The sequence below is a fragment of the Varroa destructor genome, unplaced genomic scaffold, assembly GCF_002443255.2.
Source record: "Varroa destructor unplaced genomic scaffold, Vdes_3.0 BEIS01000003.1, whole genome shotgun sequence".
Taxonomy (NCBI): domain Eukaryota; kingdom Metazoa; phylum Arthropoda; class Arachnida; order Mesostigmata; family Varroidae; genus Varroa; species Varroa destructor.
This window is the reverse complement of record NW_019211456.1, coordinates 10,742,832-10,764,506: the sequence shown is the minus strand read 5'-3', so window position 1 is coordinate 10,764,506 and position 21,675 is coordinate 10,742,832. Positions and strand designations below refer to the sequence as shown.

The window sequence follows — 21,675 nt, the reverse complement described above, 5'->3', positions numbered from 1 at the left end:
AAGTCAAGAACGTTATCACCTTAGTGGTGTGGCTAGCTCGCCTTTCTGCTCGTTTTGCTTCCTAAGTACGCAGAGATGAAAACTGCTGTGAACAAAAAGTGCGGAATTTAGCTTGAACCTCATTTCTAACATTAACTGTTGTAGGATTTTAATCATCCATTATTTCCGTGATGAACTCTATCGCATGAACTTTTCCATCGTTAGCAACAATGACGATCGACCCGCCGACAAGCATATTCACCCGAGATCTGCGCAAGACTTGCCTCTCTTTAGTCAAGTGAGTTCTTCATCCTCTACTAATCTCTTGGTTCGGATCACGCGTACAGCTGATTAAAACATCTGTAGGAGACCAAAACACCGCAAGCGTCAGCTGTCTGACGAAGCCTGTGGCGGCTGTCTAACACTGTAATACGAAAAAATGCCGGTCTTTTGCTTCCGATTTACTATGGTTTCAACACAAATCCAGTGTCTCTCCTGTTTATTTACTGTTTTACAGAGTAGGCCTGTGGATAAATTATCTATTTCTTCAATAATATAGCATTCTGGTGTCTACTAGTATTTTTACCTATACATTCGGTGCAGCCGCACTTTGTCTTATGGCATAAACAATGTTTAAATAATAAAAAAAAAGTGTTCCATTGATCCTTTCCCAATAAACTAACTACTCTTAGTAACCCGGCGACCCATAACGCGGTTGACCACTTACTCAAAGAGGCAGTCGCTAGCCAAAGTTCACAGAAAAGTTCACTAGTGCTTTCTAACACATCTAACAGAGATGGCAGTGGAATTTGTTTTCAAAGGCTCGCCTCAAATTACATAAGTTGCCACGTTATTAATTGGTAATCTGATGCATTCAGTGCGATGCTCCCGAAGAAACATTCACCTTGACCTGATCCCAAACTTTTCGAAATATTCTTCATTTTCCCGCGGCGCAGCCGCTTCATAGCAAAAAAGCACAACCTTATCGTTAGCTACAGTTATTATAGTTCGAGCTCGCTAGCGTCGGCTCAAGAGTTAGACAAGTAGGAAAACAGTGGATTTGTCCATCACGACAGAAAACCACACTCACCGAATTCGCTGATAATTCGAAAACAATGAGACATGCTTCAGGTGCGCGTGACTCCCACTTTAAGAGAAAAACGCAGAACTAAACGCGACGATCTGTCTTAGTATGAGAGTGAAACTTATCTCCTTGTAACTGTAGCCGCCCGCGTCTTGCTGGTTACAGGCACGGCCACAAGTCAGGGCGAAAGAAAGCAAACAAAATGTTGACATACTTCCATATACACAGGGGCAATCTCTCTTAGCCTCCAAGAGACCATATGATTGCGACAAAAGCTTAACAACATTGGTAACGAGCCATTTAGCTTGTGGGCGTCTACATGCACAATATGGAAAGTCCTTGATTTTGATGTCTGACTCCCTATAGAACAGTAGTAACGGCGATAATAACTGTCGATGTCGATTAATGCTTCGATGTTCTGAGCAACCTGAGGTGTTCAACTTGCACGACAGCCTAGCCTATTGCCCTGCAATCAATGCAATTTTCCTGCTGCATGCGTACATTTAGCCCTGAATAATTAGATCTCCAACCTCTTACTCATTAGCACAATGTGTGCTCACTTGAATATGGGGCTAAGTCTAAAGCACCTTCTGCTACTCGTTACAATATTCGTGTGTTGTGTCTGCTTTGCCGGGGAAAAGCGGACGTCCAAATAAACAAGCAGTGGTTTGTACTTGAAGCAACATCTTATGTTTCAATCACATCAATGCACTAACGACATTAAACGCCGATTCACGCCCTATTATCTGTTAAAAATTGATCGGAAAAAAAACTGACGCCTATTACTACTAAGTGAATGAATTGAGGTACAACCTGTTCTGCCGTCACTCAGTGCTATACTTTAATTTCTCGGTACTGTTTTCTGCAAGGGCAAGGGGAGCAGTCGTCGCCGTCGTCTGCTGTTGGTTTGTCAGTCAGTCATCTGGCCTTGTGACCACACTAGTCCTTGTGTCCGTGCTAATGGTAACCTCTTACTACACTGAACTGTCAAACATTGGATAGGAAATCCGAAGTATTGCAACTGTGCCCACCTCGTGTGAGAGTGTGTTTGTTCATCAACATTTATGAGAATTATGTGCCTGCTAGGGTGAAGCCTAGGCGAGGGTTTCCCGAAGAACCTCTGTGGGGGACAGTCGAGGTAGAACAGTGGATGGTAAGCAACACATGCGAGGCTTTTTTCGTTCATCATATTGCAATAGAGAACCGAGAAAGAACGTGATTAGTCTGACGACGAAGTCGACAATAACAAAAACAAAGTCTAAGAGAACGCTAGAGCACCCGCCAAATGTAAACCTCCGCCTATTTTATCCTAGTGGGCGCTTATGAGCTTAACCAAAAAGAGAAAAAGTGGAACAGATTAAGATATCTGATTGGCGTTTGCCATCTTAATAATGTATAGATTCATTGGTAATTTGTCGGTACGAATATAGATGCTTTTAATGAGGCTTGTTGCCTAGCACATTTACGTAAAGACAAGCAACCCGTTTTTGTTTCGTATTAATGTTTGTTACTGTAAGTTTTTTCGGGTTTATTTCGTATGCCGGTGGGCCTGCCAAATATCCATGAGTTCACACGAAAGTTCTCATATTGCAGTTGAGTGCAGGAAAAAAATAGTGTACAATTTCTTGGACTTGATGTAAGTCGTTTGGTATAAGTAAGTACCGATATTCAGCTGCAATATAGAGTATGCGGTAGGGTGAACTTATGCGTGCATATTCACAAATGCATATCTTAATCGAGGAGTGCTTATTTCTAATTACTCCCATAGTCATTAATGAGAACATTTCTCACTCCTCTATTTATTAAATTTTATCGACATCTAACTCTGAACTGAATTCGGCTTGCCTACTTTTGCTAACTAGAATGATGTACATCAACCTATCAAAAACACTATTTTTTTGAGACATTGATAGTGTTAGTTTTTACAAGCGGTGTGTTTTTTCGCGGTGTCTGGATTTTACATATAAATGAACTATCACCCCCTTGACTTTCTTTGTGGTTTGTAGTAATCTTATATTGTCTATTCTAGTAAATAAACTCACCAGACAAGTAGTCAACCATTTTCTAGGCTCCATTGAGGCTTTTTCATATAACTCTGTTAATCATCTTCTTTGCTACTTCTGTCGAAACTAGACTTTTGACAACAATCGTGTTGCCAAATAAAGTCAAGTATTTTTTTATTTTGTCTTCCGGGACACAACCTTGTGAAAGGACGAAAGTAAATGAATCAAAAAATATCAGAACACTTTTTGTTGGTGAGATGAAATTTACAAATGCTTTTTGTCATCTTATTTAAAACAAATACCAATATTGAGCTGCATCACATAAATAAATTGTCTACGAGGCTACTATAGTTATTTCAAAGGAAAGGGGAGAAACGTAAACCAGACAATCTAACCATCGTTAACCTCGTACCTCCAGAGTTGCCGTTTAAGGCTGCAATTGAACGTTCTGATGTTAGAGCTCGTTGAACATTCTGCCCTTGTGGTTCATATATTTGGAATGTGTTATTATCGAATTAGAAGTGTCTGACGTAGGACTCTTGCTGTTTTACAGGTTTAGATTACAACGCCCGCATCTGAAAAGTGCGCAGAATACCCTGAAAGATATGTTCTGATTGCACACTGGAGTATTAGACAATCTCATCACAGACTTACATTACAGACGCTAATACTTTCTTTCTATTTAAATTACCTCTTTGTATAGGGCTGTTCTTAACCTTAATCATTGACTGGGTAATCATATATGCAAATTATTATTATCAGCTCAAGATCTGAGATAACTAAATATTTAACCCTTTAGAGGGTGTCTACACAGTAAAATTGTATAGCTTAACACCTGAAATTAATAATTTCAGGTGTTAAGCTATAAAATAGATATATCACTGCCTAGAAGTAACAATGCATATAACTGGCTAGTCAGCCCCCCGCTGAGGTTTTGCAAAAGATATAATTCTAAACTAAAACGTCACAGTAATGTCTTCTTAAACAAAAGTTATTTCCACAAAACACAGCATTTGTTAAATAATGACCACGGTTCTTTATGCGGATACATGCAGCTACAAGTAAAATACAAAGCGCCAATATACAACGTAGTATGTACGACTGGGTATAATGCATGGCGCTTTTTTAAGTTACGCTTTTCACAGCAAGACCAGTTGCCTTTGTTGAGGGGGATTTGTCAGAAAAACTCTGGTTTAGCGACAACTATATTTATGGCAATGAAAAACATTTTAAGAGAATACAACGGTGTTAGGTAGGTCCGTAAAAATCTAGTTGGGGCACGCGCTCTAAAACGGCCGATTATTCTTAACTTTAGTTCGATCCTTTCCAGTACTCTTATAACGCCTTAAAGAACGGAGAACGTCCCAAGTCTACGTATTAGGGATGGTCACATTTCGATGGTTAAACTTGTAATTAAAGAAATTCCAATTTCGAATGTAGCAAGAGTATAAATATAAACTTGTTCTTATGGTCATCACAATAAATAGATTAATTTTAAGACAGTGCAGGATAGAAAAGTCAAACTAAAAGCTACAGGTATGACGTAGTCTGGTGCCAGCGATCTCCAAGTGTCGGAGGAAAACAGTAACAGGAATAAGCCTTTGCTGTTTGGACAAACCGTAGCACGCTTCGTTCTAAAAATATATTTTTGCCTAAATATGGTAAAAAATATAAATATGGATTCATACCTGGCCACTTCTACGTGTGGTGCGCGTAATATCGTTTCCTGAAAGCACCCATACACGACTTATTTACATATTACTGTGAGTATTATTATTTGTAGGATCTAGGAATCTGTATACTTACGACGGTAAGAATGTCAATGAAAAATTTATATTTGTATCTGCCATAGCGGATGCCCGAGAGAGACTTCACTTCGTTTGTCAAACAGAAAAGTATATGAAATATCGAAAAACTGCAAGTAAATCCCATGCCTCAACAATGAATAGCAGAGGAACAGATACAGTTGCAATTGCGATCGAGGAAGCTTACAACGTATCCCAACCAACTGTAATATTTGTATATCCTACCTATTTTGATGTGTCGTTTTTGCCAATTGAAGACTCAAGTTTCAAATGAATTATATAAATGAATTCAAAAAATTACATAAATGTGCTTCTGCTTATCTTGAAGGCTCGTCACATTGCCTTGATTGATCGAGCTCAAAATTACACTCGAAATTATAAAGTATCTTGTGTATATACGGAGGCAAGTAAAAGATCTTAAGTTTGTGAGAAGTAACACACTTGATATATTCAACAGATGCCAGCTACTTGTTACTATACTGATTCGGACATGTCTTACCTTAACGCGTATCAGAAACAAACGCGTCTTGTAGACACTAATTAAGCTGAATTTCGTGATCCTCTGGTATAAATTGCTTAAGTTGCTGTCATATGGGAAATCCTAATAAATAGTACAATTTGCCCTTTTTTTTTTTACTATTGTCGGCAATATGTGAAGTGCTGGCCAATGTGGCAGGCGTGCCTGTGTAACTTCTAAAAACGAGTAATGGTAATCATAATGGAATACAGCCGTAGTTAATATTGAATCCGTAAACGAGCTTTTTGTTAATACTATAGCAACCTCTATATAGATTTGACTGTGATAACATTTAATTCGAAAGAAGCATCTGTTTGTCTATTCCAGACCTTTATATCTGCTAATTTTCGAGTTATCATTTGTGTTTCGAACACGAATAAATTCATTGCAGCAGCAACCGCGATGACAATATCAAACTCATTGTATATGAATCAATGGTATTATGATCGATTGACTATTCAGCTATCAGAAACGTCTACGCAATCGATAGCTACTACTTAATCGCGGTATCGCCTGCAATGGCAACCTTTTCTATTCCTTCTACAGTAATTTTTTATCTACTTGGTAGCGTTTCTCGAAAATATTCAAGAAAATATTACTGATTATGTGAAGGATTTTTGTGTCGACAGTGGGCTATATCGCTGTGGCAGTAGTTAGGTGTTGGGTTGTTACACACTTTGTACAATGTAGTAGGTTGACGTATCTAAGCTAATGGCAAATACATTCGTTTAGATTTTTCGTAGCCATCAGTACAGCGTTACGTGGTGTCAGCCATGTCAAAGCGAAAGCAATATATATGGAAATCAAGACCCATATTAGTTACGTTCACGCCCCATTAAAGCAAAAAGAAAAACAACTGAAGCAAATTGCGGTTTTTAAGTATAGGTAGCATAGGGAAAACCATGTTTACTGATAGCATAATTGTGATGCATACATTTTTGCACAAGGTACTTGTTAAGGGTCTGAAGAACGAGGCCTTCTAGAACAAAGCCTGTTCTTAAGCTGTTTGTATGCTGACTAATTAATAGACATACTAGTTTTAACCTCATTTTTATATATTTAACTAAGTTTCAGAGCATGACAAACAAAATCTGCGATGTGTAGTTTAGATAATGGTTAATATCTAATTAACATTCTTCAGCTGCTGATGATTGCTTGGCAATGCTGAAACGGGCAAGATAACGGATTACAAGAGTCTCTCCATAGGGTTACTTCAATAGAATGACGCATGCTGTAATAAAGGGTTTTCTAGAAAAAAAAATTCGGTCTGTAAACTATAATCTAAAAGGCGAAACGGAACGGCATGGACGACGACTTTTGTGTGTCCCTTACATATAAAAACCAGTATTGAATTGTTCGCTTGAAGGCAAAAATTAACATGAATATATTTGTATGGCTTCTCTCATCTCCTGCAGGCTGTTGTCAAAGGCGCAGCCTTCGTCGCGTGGCCGCACGAAGGCCGCCAGACAGCCAGTAAAGTCTATGGGCGAGCTGCCTATCGACGAGCGAACACGAAGGGGCTGCGCTGTACCAGAAGTGCACTCCATTCATTCAGCCTTGACGACGTGCAGTGAACACTCACCCATCTTGAAAGTCCTCACTGCTACGAGCGGAGGCAGCGCCGCCTATCGGAAGGATGAAAGGGTCGCTTTACTGAGTACCGTGAGTTTTCCATAGAGTTCATGGTAATAAAGACGGCAATTACTGTTAACTCCCTGCGATGTTTGTCGACTATTAACCTAAATATATCAGAATATACTTTTTGACTGTTTCAGATTTTCGGCTTTTATACTTTTACGGTGAATCCGTTATTTAGCGAGTAGAAATATAGCTTACTCACTAGCGACTCGAAGAAATAATGGTGTTGGTATACTGTATCTCCATTTTTGAACTTAGTTCATAGTAAGTTCTTACTAATAATTACTTAATAGGTCCCTACAAAATTTTTGATACTGTATTTAAGAGCATGATCTCTTTCAATATAGAGAATTCCTAATAGCAAGAAGTCTCCATAGTAAAATTCTCTGTAAACGTGAAACGATTATATAAACGGTAAATTCTATTTTATTCATTTCATTAGATTTCATTTATTAGATTATCCAAGGATCTAACTGTTTCAGTTGTTAACGTTAGAAATGTGACATGTCAAGTCGCAAGAAGACATTTTGTCAATGCGCTTCATCAGCGTTTAGGCGGATTTACTTGGTATATTTGTAGGATAATAACAGATATGCCCGATTGATAAAATAGGCAATGGAACTTTTATCACTAATCATGCAGCATATGATTGGCCAAGCCTCCGCATTTAATCCGTATATCGGTTACACACTAAGCCAGATAGGACCAAATAAGTAGCTAATATTTTGCAACTATTGCGCATCAACGGGCCCGCAGCGTAGACCTGTGGTTAGATTCCCAAGGAACAAAACTAACATTTCGTATTGCTGGCATATTCCATTATGATGGGCCGATTATAAAGGTAAGCCTGTGTACTTCCATTATATCCGCACTGGTGCACTTGTAGGGGGTCCTCTTGTGAACAAAGTCCATTATCAGTTATAGCAGGCTGGAACAATTTTTTTTTATCAACCACTTGAATCAGGCTTGCCATCTGTACTTAGTTTTATACGATATCCAACCCTTTTAAATCGACGATGTCTTCGGCAAGGGAATGTGTCGTTCTTTTAAATAAAATTATGCAAAAGCATTCCAAGGTTTGTCACTATAAACTAACACTGCTAATCTCTTATGCTTAGTAATAATAATGGTAATGCAATAAGGTGATGGGCTGTAATGTATCTTAACGCCATACACAACCTTTAAATATAGCATTAACGGTATCACAAATACAAGGTAAGAGCATGTGTACGTGTGAAATTTTGATTTCAAACCTAAAAAAGGTACTTTTGATTAAAATCACATACATTTAATTAGCATTGTCTGTGAAACGTCGCTCCTTGGCTATAAGCTAATGGATTATCAAAAAATAGAAAAATGAGAAAATGTTGATTAATAAATCCACATATAGAGTAGCTGAAGGTTAGCTTGAAGTCATACTTCATTGATATTTTCTTGACCCAGAAGCACCATCTTTTGGCGCAGGACCGGGGGGAGTCAACTGGCGAGGACTACCAGGACATTGTTCGTCAGGAGCGACGTCGTCGGGAGTTGCAAAAACTTCGGGCAAAGGTACGGGCTGCGCAGGGCCGCTGGGAGATTCAAACAAATCCCCTTGACGTCGACTCTGATCAAGAGATCGACGAAATGCTCGATATCTCACACCAGCGGACAATCGGAGGTAAGTGAAATGAAACTAGGAAGAGCGATCATTTCTTGTATCTATTATAGACATGCAGGTACCTCTCTAGCTCCGTATTTTTTGTGCATAGGCAACATAAAACGTTTTATTTTCTTCGAAATCTTTACAATGGAATCATTTGAAAAATATGAGGAACACCAGTAGGGCATAACGAAATGGATTATGATATTTCGACATCGCTGTTGTTGTTACAATTTTCGCACGCTACTAGCTGGACCATCAAGTCAAGGATTGATAGAACAGCAACAAGATCAACTTCAACAGCAGGCGGCCATCTTTGAATATCGTGGTAGGTTGGTCACGTTGCGACTGACTTTGAACAACAGCAAGATGTCATGAAAGGATAAAAGTCCCCACCTTGAAAAATTAATTCGAATTGCTGATTTATATAAGTTGACTGGGCACGGTACTGCCCCATTCCTTTTTTTATAATGATGCATTTAGCTGGCGGGCATTCTATCGACGTGACACGCGCATAATTCGTTCTGGTTTATTATAAAGGTACGGGAAATGCTTTGGACAGAATCGAGGTTCTTTCGAAACATAGATTCGGTAACGAATATTTTATGGGTGATTATTTTATGAGTCATTTATGTAATGAAAATAGATGACCTTATAATAATCAATTCAATTGCGTCTTGCTTGCTCCACTGTTTGACAACGTATGGGCGGACTGTTTTGCCACTCAACTGAATGTCGTCCGAAATTCGAGCCTGTGTCCCAGAAGGTGCGATTTACTATCTTTCTTCTGTTCGATTCAGATATATGAACCTTTGAGATTAACGTGTAGGCACTTGCTCCCTTTATTCCAAGCACCCGTATGGTGCGCCAGGCCTTTTTCAATTCCTTTAACGTTTTAGATCTCTTACGTAATGTTACTCCTATATCTAGATCTAGCCCTAAGCATGTATTAGTTTTCCACTATTTCTTCTGGTCACCGAAATATTGAAGCGTTTTATTATTTCGCTTGAGGGAACCTATTATCTGTGTCCCAGCTACCGCTAATCAGGTGACAATTAAATATCATATCGGATAATTATAAGCTTCCCAATAACAGGATTTAAATGATTGCCTTTTTACGCAACAATTTTACGCTTTGCATAGATGAGTAATTGTTCCCTGAAACTGCAAAGCCATCGGCGTCTGCTTAAACTTTGTTTTTCGTAGAAGCTAGAGCTTACCGAGACAACACAAGCGGTTGCGTGAACGCAAACAGGATTAAGCAGTAACAGCATTATTGTCAGCTATTAAACACCGAAGCGCGTACTAGCGTATGGCTATACGCCAGTGGTGATCTTACGAAACGACCAGTTGATAAGAATAAATAAAATGTCATTCGTTGACTGCCGATGCGGCGGCGGCGGCGGCATCATCTTCTTGACATAGTAACGGGCATCTGCGTATCTCTTCATTTCACCTTGCTAAATGCTATACATTTTGAGGGAAAACGATTTATATCTGGTGAATAATGATGAGAGTATACAATTAAATATTTCGAAGCTCTAATCTCAGCTGGTCTTTGGACCGTGTGCTCTTAGCTTGTCGTTGCTGTAACGGTTATGGTAGAAAATGAAATTCACTTGATTCAGGCTTGTGCTTGATTTAATTTCATCTCTTTCGTTCTTACTGATTCTGACGATTAGCAACAACGTGTCGAAACCATTCACTGACACCATTGGTCATCCGCCATTATCTTTGCATTACATCGTAGTTCAGTGTTACCGCTCGAGCTTGTGCCAATAGATCCGAATTTAACATCGTAACTATAGGACAGGAAGGTACGGCAGCGGAGAAAATCGTGGCGCCTGTCTACGTGGTTCGAATAGTTGCTGTGGATATACTTTCCGTTGAGAGGGAATCGAAAAGAGATCTCGATCGCAAAAGTAATGAAACGCCCCCGCCCGCTCGGAGCTGACGGTTAGCTCGTCAGAGAAGGAATGGTGGCTTGACCGTTTCCGTTGACCGAATGTTCCTTCTTGGCGCTCTTACGTGTACAAGATTGGCCCCACTAAGCCAGTAGTAGAGGACGTGCCTTCTTTGTATAGTCATGGCTAAAAAGTAACGAATGATAGCTCGGAAGAGCAACACAGGACTTCATCTACAATTACGAGAACATGACGGATAATTATGATCGAACACGGTCAGACAGTATCGTGCTGTCCGAAGAAATAAGGTTATTTGAATGTGAGTTTGTTTCGTTTCCTACCTAAACCTTGTCGAAGACAGTGATGCGTGATACAAAGACTATGATTGAGCGGTGCTTTTTGTTTAGTTTGGATGGTAAATAGTCAAAGCACGATAACACTAAAGCAACTGTTTTACCTAGATACACGGATATGGCTAAGGTTTTCACCGGCTTGGGATGGGGTCCTGCATCTAAAATGAGGAAACGAATAATCGTCTTAATAGTCGCGCTGCTTGTTTAACACTAACCAACAAAACTCCGTGGGCGCGGATAGCGTACTAGAAAAAGTGATTCTATTTGAAGACACGTTTTACCACAGCTGGACATGGCGAAGAAATCTGGAACTGAAAGGGACCATTTTTTTAAAGAGTTATGGAAATAATTGGCACGAGTATATCGATCGTTCTTTTTTGGTCATAAGATGAGATGAAATGTATTAACGCACACGCGAATGGAGCATGAGGCTAGCAAAGTACTCATCAACACGTCCTGCCCATTATAATCGTTTTGCTCCATAAAAAATCCTTGATGACGGCTGTAGCTGCAAAACACATATTACTAATATACCATATAGTATTTACTGTTCCATTATTGCGTGCTCAAAATACGTCGTCATGCCAGCTGCGTACACTTCTCGGTTTAAGGAACAGTTATAAGCTTCAGTTACTGCACTTGTTAACGACTGAACTTAAGAAGATATTTATTGCGCATACAGCAAAAGCTAATCTTATCGACAGGTCCTTAAGATGGGATCCTGGAACTTAGCAAGCCACTGTTAAGCATCATTTCCAGCAATACAATCTCTATAGAGATAGCTTTTCTATGGTATCTAACTAGTAGAAAAGGAAAGCAATAGTGAAGAAGCGACCACTACTAATATAGTTTAATATTTTACATCCTATAGAAAGCGCATTGAATGTGTCATATATTTAACGTTCTTAAGTATACGATACTGATATCATGCGGACACCAGAGAGCTTTCGAAGGTACCCAACAAAAATCATTCTTTTATACACTTAAACAAATACTACCAAGAAACAGCTGAAGCTGACTAAAGAACGTCACTTTGATTCTGATGCATGTGATTTAATACTAACTGGTAGCGTGAACCTTTGTGCCTGTGGAATTTTAGAATAATTTATAAAAATTTCGATTAACAAGTTGACATCAGCATTGTTGTATATGATCAAAGTTTCAAAATCTAGACTTCTTAAATCTATAATCTAAAAAAGATCATTCTTCGAATGCAAGGGCACTTGAATCGTACTCTGCTTCAGTGTTCTCCAAGATTTTGCACGGTCTGCTACAAACGGACTTTACAATACAACGCGTTCGGGAGGGGCTCACATCCTTTGAAGTACCGTTACATCTATTGCCTGGCAGTCCAGTAGTAAACGTCGGCTGAGGGCTGCTTGCAGTACGTTACTTAGTTTTTATTTACCAGGAAAGCTTATTGCTGTTGTAATTGCTTTTATCTGGTTTTACTCAGCGAATCAAAAAAAAAACTTTTTTTTTTTTCTAAAAATGTTAAAAAACGAAGTTTGTAGAACAGTTACCCATTGCAATAGATGCTGAAGTGCGACTAATTTATGTTTAAACCTGCCACGCACAAATTAACACGTCTTTGTATTCTGGGCTCTACCTGAGCACTGTTTATAGTAAACGTAAATTATAGCAGCAACTGGAAATTAATGGTACAACATTGGTATACACATAGCACTTGGTGTCAATAGATTATTTGATTTGTTCTTTTTTGTCCTTTGTAAACATTTAGTTCCTACTACTATTATTATTGTTATTGCTAGTATTATTGCAAAGTTCGATAAATGAATACGTCAACCGCATATCATGCATTCTGTGGAATATTCCAGCTTCTCCCGGCGATGAGGACACGCCGCTTCATGGAACCGGCCAATATGAAGACTTCCACACCATCGACTGGCAAAGAGACATTGCCAGAGATCGCATGCGGCACAGGTGCAATTTACTTCACACAATCCCAATTGCAAACTGCATAATTGTGAAGGCTCAAAATAGCGATTTATACAATGATCACAGTAGAATAGCAGGCACATCAAATGTCCTGTGGTTAACAAAGTATTATCTAGGCATAAAAGAAACGTGAGCGTGAATAAATCTAAAAAAGTAGAAATCTCGCTGACAGCGAGTGAATGTCTGTGTGGGGCATATTTGTCGCATATAAAACTAATCTGTGGCCGAGCATCGAGCGTAATTTGTCCGGATGTTCAGCAATCTGATTGACGACTTCGGTAAAGTGAAGAAGAGACACGCTACCTTGAGTAAAGGTCGTCGTGCTTGAAAACAATAAAAACTAATCTAAAGAGCGGGCGTAACAATAGCTATTGATTACTTAACGGTCATTACTAGCTTTAAAGCAGAATTATTTTTTGGCTAATGCGTAAAAATGTAAACATGTTTAGCTTATGTTTAGTATTTGAGGTGGTGCCTGCAGTGCAAATCAGCGGTTTGTTTTAAATATCCATCGGAGTCGAGACTTAATTGGCCGGCTGGCTGGCTGGTTGGCTAGCTAGCTAACTTGAGAAGATCAATTAAATAGGTAAAAAAAAGATATATTTAAAGGAACTTGAAAGAGGAATATAAAAAAGAAAGATATTAAAGGATCTCTGTCTATTTTATTGCTAACGTACAGGAATGTTATGAAAAAACGTGGCGATGGTATATGGAATCTGTTATGTGGTATCCAGGACGCTTGGTCAGGATGGTTGTGTGTCCTACTAGTTGGTATTGCCGCAGGAAGCATCGCTGCCGTAATCGATATTGGTAATCATCGTAATGACGCTTTAGCATTTGATACGATTTATCGAGAAGAGTTTGCAGTCATAAATCAGTAATATTCCAAACCGTATCTGAAATACGTCGGAAAAGCAAACGTCATTTTTCTATCCAGTTATGCCAAACCGGATTTTGCGAAGCAACGTTTAAAAGCATTGATAAGAGCATGCTTTTTTCTAATATATTTAATCATATTTAGGAGCCGCATGGATGAAAGATCTCCGGGAGGGCATCTGTCCACAAGCGTTCTGGCTCAATAGAGAACACTGCTGTTGGGCCAACGAAGCATCATTCGAGGGGGTGCCATGCAATCAGGTCAGTAAGCACCAAGTAGGGAGATTCGTTCGCACTAAACTGTTGATACTCTGATCGATGTCACAATTAATAATCACGCACTTTGACAGTAGTTACTACCATACATGAGTATCACTTTTTCCGGAATTTAGAACAAAATTCGGGTCAGATTTGTCAAGTTTGCCTGGCTAACAGCATCTAGGCACCCGTATTACTCTAGAATCGCCATTAAAAGCCATTCATGTAGGACAAAAAAGCACAACGTCGTTCACGATTCGAACGTGTCGAAACAGTAAGTGTTGCCCACAGTGGGCTCTTGTGACCTTCTTTGCCTACGACATGAGAGTTTACCGAAGTCAAACACGTCTAATTTACATCACCCTGCTGCAGTAAGTCGGTGTATATACACTGATAAATTCTAGCGGCTAACTTAGATAATATTGATACATGCGACTTGATTATGAGTCTGTTTTTGCAGTCATTTTGTGATCTGCGTGATATATATCTATGCAATAATTATTAAGCGTGAAACACTGTTTATTCGATCATTCACACAACCCAGCTATGCGAGCCCACTTCCACACGCGTAGTCTCGCAGCGGCGCTTACGATGTAAGTAAAAACACCTATATCGCGACTGGTGTGAAGATAAATCTCATTAAATTGCAGTACTATCACAACACTTCGATTGATAACAGTTATCTGCAGGTTGTCATACGCCCAGAACGTAATGAAGATTACAAACGTTTATGAAAACATTCCCTATTTCATTTCAGCTTGCTTATACTGCTCAGTTGTGCACTCACGCAACCGTGTAATAAACAATACATATTCCAAACACTAATGCTACGAGCTCCGGGTTGGATTTTAACTTTGAGGTGTTCAGTCATAATCCATTAGATGATAGTTTAGTCCCTATGATTTTTCAATCAAATAGAATACCAATTGATTAAACCTACGGTTCCTTTCATCGTGAGCAGGATTGCCATCACCATAACAACTACGACCGGTAGGGTAAAACTAGTCTGTCTCACGGCGGTCTTTAATTTATCAGAGTGATAGCTACTAGCGTCACGTACTTCCTTTAAAATGTTTTAGTGACTCTCATAGATGTCGCCTAACTTAATTCAGAATATCCTTTCGTGTCAAAAAAAAAAACAACACATGAATCGGTTTATAAACATGTGATCATTCAGTGGCCACAGAGATTAATCGACTAATGATATTTCATCCCTTTCAGTGGTATAATTGGCCCGAAGTCTTCGGTTCGAATTTGTCCAGTGACAGTTACGGCTTCTCAGTTCTACAGTGCTTGTTCTACGTATTTTGGAGCGTGGCGTTCGCTGGCATTGCGGCGATGCTCGTACATACGTTCGCTCCTTACGCGTGCGGCTCAGGAATTCCGGAGATTAAGACGATCCTATCAGGCTTCATCATTCGCGGATACCTTGGAAAGTGGACGCTCATCATCAAATCGGTACGTCATCTCGCGGCAATGATTTGCTGTAAACAGGGATGGATGAGATAGAAGACTTACAGCTTGACGAAAAGAGAACGATTCGATATACAGCCAGGAAAAAGTAGGCGCAGTCCTTACACAATGAACAGTAGGCCTACTTCGACTGTATTGGAACTAATCTTCTTTTTGCCATTGATTCTCGGCCATCTTCAAAGAAGGAGAACTTCTAATATGGTGTGACCAAAATATTCTAGTAATAAGAACTCAACAGTTTATCAAACTATTTGATATAAGAAAGTCTACAATGTGGTAGGTTTCTCCGCGTACTACCAAAATAGGCGCCGCTGCAGGATGCACATTTTTAGAAATCAAGAAAAACAAGATGAGGGCCTACGTGCTTCAACGTCTGTCCTAATGCAGAATAACGAGTCATTAATCTATCAATCATATTTGACGTCTTTGTACTGTTAGGTTGGTCTTGTGCTGGCCGTATCCGCAGGTTTATCTTTGGGTAAAGAAGGTCCTTTGGTACATGTGGCCTGCTGTATCGGAAACATTCTCGCCTACGCCTTCCCAAAATATGGCCGCAACGAAGCCAAGAAAAGAGAAATCCTTTCAGCGGCATCGGCCGCTGGCGTGTCAGTCGCTTTCGGTGCACCCATCGGCGGCGTGCTGTTCTCCCTTGAAGAGGTTAGTACGGCACACGATAGAACAACAAGAGAACACTGAAAAGAAACGTCTGGGGGCAAGCGCCTGCTTCAAAGGTACTTGTAGCTTTTTGGCGATGGCAAACATAATCGTTTCTAGGAGCTGATGGCTTTATTCACATATGGCAGGTGTTTATCGATAGCCGAGAAAGCACTGAATTTATCACAAGAACGCTAAATTGTGATTTTGCCGCAATGTCACAGGTGTCTTATTACTTCCCCCTGAAGACACTCTGGCGTTCATTTTTCTGCGCCCTAGTCGCCGCGTCGGTACTTCGAAGCATTAATCCATTCGGAAATGACCACCTTGTTATGTTTTATGTAAAGGTAAGAAGAGCTCTGACCTACTCATTTATCTATAAAGATACTTTATTTGCAGCAGATTCTTGGTGATGGTCCCTTATGCCAGAAAGTAAGTGACTACGTGGCAAAGGTCGTGTGGGCGTAGATTAAGTACTAGAAATTTTGTAACTCTTTAGCAAGAATCGCTAGCCATGTTCTTGGAACTGCTGTGCGACTAGATTAAAGATAATTCAAGAATGGATAATAACCAGCATGTACATTAAAGTACATTTTTGCTAAGCTTATGATTTGGTGGCTTCCTGCTGATCTTACAGTACACAACACCATGGGCCTTTTTCGAAGTGGTCCCGTTTCTTCTTTTAGGCGTAATGGGGGGCGTGCTGGCAACCATCTTTATTCAGTGCAACCTCCGTTGGTGTCGTTTTCGAAAGACTTCTCAACTAGGCCAGTATCCTATCATAGAGGTGCGTTTCATCGTCTTTTCTAGTTGTACTATAGGTTTTAAGCTTCTCGGTAAAAAAAAAAAAGAGGAAGAAGGAATCTTAAAGGTACATGTTACGGTTCCAATTCTACGGTTCCAATACGGAACCAATTTGAAAAAAAAAAAAAAAAAAAAAAAAAAAAAAACAATCTAAGTGAGGTAATATATTTGCTTAGAATAATATTATGTTAGAAAAAGCAACGCTTTTACCACTATTGTGATGTGGTCATTTTCATCGTCAGGTTGTTGTGATAGCACTTGTGACGGCGTTGCTTAGCTATCCGAACGAGTTTACCCGCATGAATACCTCAGATCTCATAAAGGTTCTATTCTCACAGTGCGGCATCGGGGACGTCTCCCCGTTGTGGTAAGTTGTACATTGTAGTGCACTCATACATATTCGATATGCGATCTTATAAACGTGTGGCTGAAGCATATTGGAAAAGGCTGAGTTTCACAATCAGAGCATAAAGTTGCCACTGTTGTCTAACTAAACCCTCCCCTTTTTTTTTTTTTTACTGCATCACTGATTTCACTGCAATTATCATTGGTACGTGCAGTGATTATAAGCGAAATTTCACCAATGTAAACACGCCAATTGAAAGGGCAGAGGCTGGCCCACTTGTGTACGAGTCAATGTGGCGACTTGGGGCAGCGTTGGTCTTCAAAATGTTAATTACGATTTTTACCTTTGGAATCAAAATCCCTGCTGGCATTTTCATTCCCAGCCTTGCGTTCGGTAAGTTGAAACTTCACATATGTATGACTTCTCTAAACAATTGCGTATATATATATACTTATATAGACAATTTACATTAAACACGTGTAGTTTAAATTTTGGGGAATTTTACTTACCATTAATAACGATTTTCCATTCGATAAAATCGTGGAGATAGGATTAGCTGTTCAAGACCCACTTTCGTCCCCTACAGCAGCAAGTTATTCAACATACCAAGTTGTGAAACAAAGGGTCTTCCTTAGATAATTGCCGCTTAACGTGAGCCTGCTGTATGACAACGCTAGGTTTTATACGGTTTTTAGCTAGAGCGCACAATATTAAATAAACAAATGTTAATTGAAAGATGACACTCTATTCGGCTTTCGGCCTAGGTCTTAGTTTATTGTATTAGGATTCGTGCGGAACGATTTGGAAAACAAGCAATTTAAAACAAAGACATGAGTTTGAAAACGAATTGCCGAGAAGCCATCTAAAGGCTTTAAAGCTATTTAAAGTAACGAGCATTTTATTAGTAAAATAATAGCAGTACTTAAAACGAAAATTATTTATTGGCCCACCGAGCAGTAGGTCGACGGAGCCTGGGAAGTAGAAACTATGATCGTCTGTGTTTTTAGTTAACAAATCGTGTCGGACTTTCAGGTGCCATTACTGGTCGAATCGTAGGTGTTGCCATGGAGCAGATTGTTTTCTACAACCCCAATTTTTGGCTCTTTCATACAGCCTGCTCCACCGGCGAACAGTGCATCACCCCAGGACTCTATGCCATGGTGGGAGCAGCTGCTTGCCTCGGAGGGGTGACCCGGATGACAGGTACATTCCTAAATTGTCGGAATAACTAAATTGAAGACATTACGTTCTACGGTGTCAATATTCTTGGCCGATATTGTAGTTATACCAGTATGAATAGCTGCTTGAACGCCGGCTCGAGACAAGTATGAATGTGTTATTTCATCGATTTTCAGTGTCGTTGGTGGTTATTATGTTCGAATTGACTGGTTCGGTAAATTACATCGTGCCACTGATGACTTCGATTATGGCAGCTAAATGGGTGGCAGATGCATTAGGAAAGGAGGGTATCTATGACGCCCATATCAACCTCAACGGATATCCATTTCTTGACGTCAAAGAGGAATTTGAGCACACGACAATAGCTCAGGATGCGATGCAGCCCCGTCGGGGAGAAAATAAACTCACCTGCATTACGCAGGATGGGACCACCGTACAGGAAATCGGTAACCAATACGCTACAGCCTGATTATTCGTTATGTAGAACGATCTTATATTTAGATCCGGTAAGAGCTGTAATGGTGGAAAAAATTATAGAATGGATTTATGCACAGCATAACAACAACAACAACAACTTAAATTCACTAGTTGTTCGAGCAAACTTGGTTGTCTTAAGCTCTAATGTCGACCGTTATATTTAACTGTACAATCAATAATGTTGGCGAGGTCTCGCAAAAAAAATTATTTCGATTAGCTTGAACAGTGTAGAAATGACGGGCCTTCAATACGAATTTAAAATCGGTCTCTAAGATAATGGAAACGAAGATTACTTTTTAGCTAATGTGTCAGGTAGCGTTCCGATGTTTAGATCGAAACTTACGAGCCAAGATACTATGAGTTTCACAATTGCATTTTACCTAAATCATAATAACATCTGTGCCTGTATGAATTGGTCTAAATCATTCTCATTCTATCATTTTCAGAAGAACTCTTGAGAACAACAGGCCACAACGGTTTTCCTGTTGTCGTTTCTGACGATAATCCCTGTCTCGTTGGCTTTGTGCTCCGTAGAGATCTCAACATTGCTCTGGGTATTCTATGAGCTAGTTACTATTACTTCTCTTTGGTTGACTTCACTTATAGTAACTGGTTTGTTTTAGCTTCCAATTTACTCCAGCTTCCCATTAGACGTTTGTCGAACACTTTGCAATATAAACTGTGTTGCTTTTCGTTCTCCTGTTTCACGAAACCTATTCGTTCGGCTCGTTAGTTTGCATACTATAAACTACTATATAAACATGGTTTTGCTTTCCTTTCTGCAATTTTTCATCAGATCGGTGTTTCGTAGCTTCAAATATGACTATTGATCAAGGAAGACGATTTGATTCATTGCAGCTACGCTCTCGACACAAGACGGCGTAACATCGGGATCACGAGTCTTGTTCACGTCGGTAGCTCCGGTCCCGTGGAGTGGGCCGCCCCCGCTAAAGCTGACCCGCATACTCGATCTCGCTCCAGTAACTGTGACGGACCACACGCCTATGGAAACCGTTATTGACATGTTCAGGAAGCTCGGACTTCGACAGACACTAGTCACGCGCAACGGGTAACTACAACAGTTACACAAGCCAACAACCCTAAGTCTTTTTCTAAATGGGCTCATCAGTTGGGCTGTCCTGCACTTTTCCAGAGACCTTTAAAATAATAGTTTAATCGTTACGGTAGAGTAGGTCACTGTGCACATCAAATTTGACAAAATACCTTGGAATAAACAGCTGGATTTTTTACTACGCACTGTTTCTAAGAGACCTAGATGCGAAGCAGTTCCGAAGCAAAAATCTTGTAAAGAGGTACGCACTATCTGGAAACGGCCTATCAACAAAAGTACTACTGAAACATAAGGCGAAAAGTTAAAATAATGGACGCTCATGCGCATGTCGTATTTCTGTCATTACAGGAAGATACTTGGAATTATCACAAAGAAGGACGTGTTGCGCCACATCAAACTTCTAGCTAATCAAGACCCTGAGTCAGTCTTATTCAACTAGTGATATCGTCTTTCGTAAGCCCCTGCGCCTTAGTCGTATTTTATTGTGACGACGATGACGGTTGGCTAGGGTTAGAACGTTGTTGCCATTATTGGTAATACTGATATTATTGCAGCTCACAGCAGTCTCACAACTAGAAATGAAACTATTGTTGTTGTTGGTGTTAGTTACTTTTCAGGTGTGCAAAATCACTTTTTCTGCTAAAGCCAGTTACACTCCCACCGGTATATCGATCTAGGCTTCTTTTTGTCGAAACTAATATCGTGATACGGTCTACCCCGTTTCAATAACTAGCAACAAAAAAAAGAAACGAATCGAACACGATATGATGTGGTCCGCACCGAAAAAATCCATTGCCTCGTTAAATTGGTCGCGTAAGCCAAAGCGTCGCATGCCGACCATTAGTCAAAAACGATTCCTCACGATGTATATGGTTATGTCTGGATGTAACGTATTACGTAGCTGTTTGCTGTTTCTATATGAGATGCCAGATGAGTCATCTGACGTCGTTCGTTTCACACACTTGACGTTCGGTAATAATCCGTATTTGTAAAAACTAACATTTTCCACTATGCGTTCCCTTTCTGTTTTCATCGGATGCGCACGAGCAACGATGACTGCACCACTTTACACAAAATGATTTTCCACCATTCTAATTTTTGGACAAAAACCTAGACAGGTCATTAGCTACGAATTATTGTTAATAGATACTTACACTGTTTTTGGCGAAAAGAAAACGTGCTGCATGTTAATAAAATTCTCGATTAAAAGGATCGTGCAATAAGGATTTCGAGATTACATGATTACTCAATACATATTTCAAACATAGAAGAAAATTATATGGGATATATATTTTAGATACGAAAAATTACGGTGATGAACTGCTGGTGGAAATTAATGATGATGGAGTCCGAAATAGTTGAGAGAGAGACCCAGAGCAGCGACGTTCACAATTCATTTGATGAGTTAACAACGACTGAATGAGTAAGTCGTTATATATAAAAATATAGATAAGGCACATTTCTGTACATGTACTGTGTATAGTAACGGTAGTTATAGGTCATACGACAACTTCAAGTTAAATCAAAAGCATTTAAAAGGTTAGCTCGCTCGGCCTGACAGGCACAAAAATGAAATTCTTTCTAATTTTAGTTAACATAAGCTAATAAATGTTGTTATGTATAAGACTACCTCTATGATGGGTGACTGTAAA

At 39.6% G+C, this 21,675-nt stretch overlaps 2 protein-coding genes and 1 long non-coding RNA gene across 13 annotated transcripts in view; 1 reads left to right on the top strand and 2 right to left on the bottom strand.

The window, feature by feature from the left end:
• Etf-QO (electron transfer flavoprotein-ubiquinone oxidoreductase) overlaps positions 1-1,312 on the bottom strand; it is a 10,073-nt gene extending 8,761 nt beyond the window's left edge. The window contains exon 1 of one of the 2 annotated variants that reach the window (XR_015325244.1): positions 1,070-1,312. Coding sequence is in view for 1 of the 2 variants with exons in the window: in XM_086985651.1 (XP_086841777.1) it covers positions 1,070-1,103 (34 nt within the window). In the remaining variant the exon portion in view is untranslated. The remainder of the gene's footprint in view (positions 1-1,069) is intronic. The other variant, XM_086985651.1, reaches the window with a different exon arrangement.
• ClC-c (chloride channel protein 3) lies at positions 33-21,675 on the top strand. 10 transcript variants are annotated; one of them, XM_086985644.1, is made up of 18 exons: positions 33-277; positions 6,804-7,050; positions 8,470-8,686; positions 8,919-8,996; positions 12,764-12,869; positions 13,564-13,694; positions 13,906-14,021; positions 15,240-15,476; positions 15,930-16,148; positions 16,370-16,492; positions 16,783-16,932; positions 17,192-17,316; positions 17,510-17,688; positions 18,328-18,498; positions 18,651-18,920; positions 19,401-19,505; positions 19,810-20,020; positions 20,372-21,675. In XM_086985644.1, exons 1-18 carry the CDS (start codon positions 210-212, stop codon positions 20,460-20,462), a joined length of 2,844 nt encoding a protein of 947 aa, XP_086841770.1. In that variant the 5' UTR covers positions 33-209; the 3' UTR covers positions 20,463-21,675. The 10 variants fall into 10 exon arrangements, with proteins under 10 accessions (XP_086841770.1, XP_022654153.1, XP_086841769.1 ...); XM_022798418.2 differs by having other exon boundaries at positions 58-277; positions 8,491-8,686; positions 19,398-19,505; XM_086985643.1 differs by having other exon boundaries at positions 58-277; positions 19,398-19,505.
• Positions 3,112-4,882, bottom strand: LOC147756513 (uncharacterized). Its single transcript, XR_015325248.1, has 3 exons — positions 4,755-4,882; positions 3,479-3,641; positions 3,112-3,264 (listed from the first exon to the last, which is right to left on the bottom strand). It is a non-coding gene; the product is annotated as an uncharacterized LOC147756513 (long non-coding RNA).

Excerpts from the sequence above, each read along its gene's own strand:
- ClC-c (XM_086985643.1), top strand. The coding sequence starts at position 210 with ATGACGATCGACCCGCCGACAAGCATATTCACCCGAGATCTGCGCAAG. Across the intron at positions 7,051-8,469 it reads GGGTCGCTTTACTGAGTACC|AAGCACCATCTTTTGGCGCA; the intron begins GTGAGTTTTCCA and ends TTCTTGACCCAG. Across the intron at positions 16,933-17,191 it reads GCCAGTATCCTATCATAGAG|GTTGTTGTGATAGCACTTGT; the intron begins GTGCGTTTCATC and ends TTTCATCGTCAG.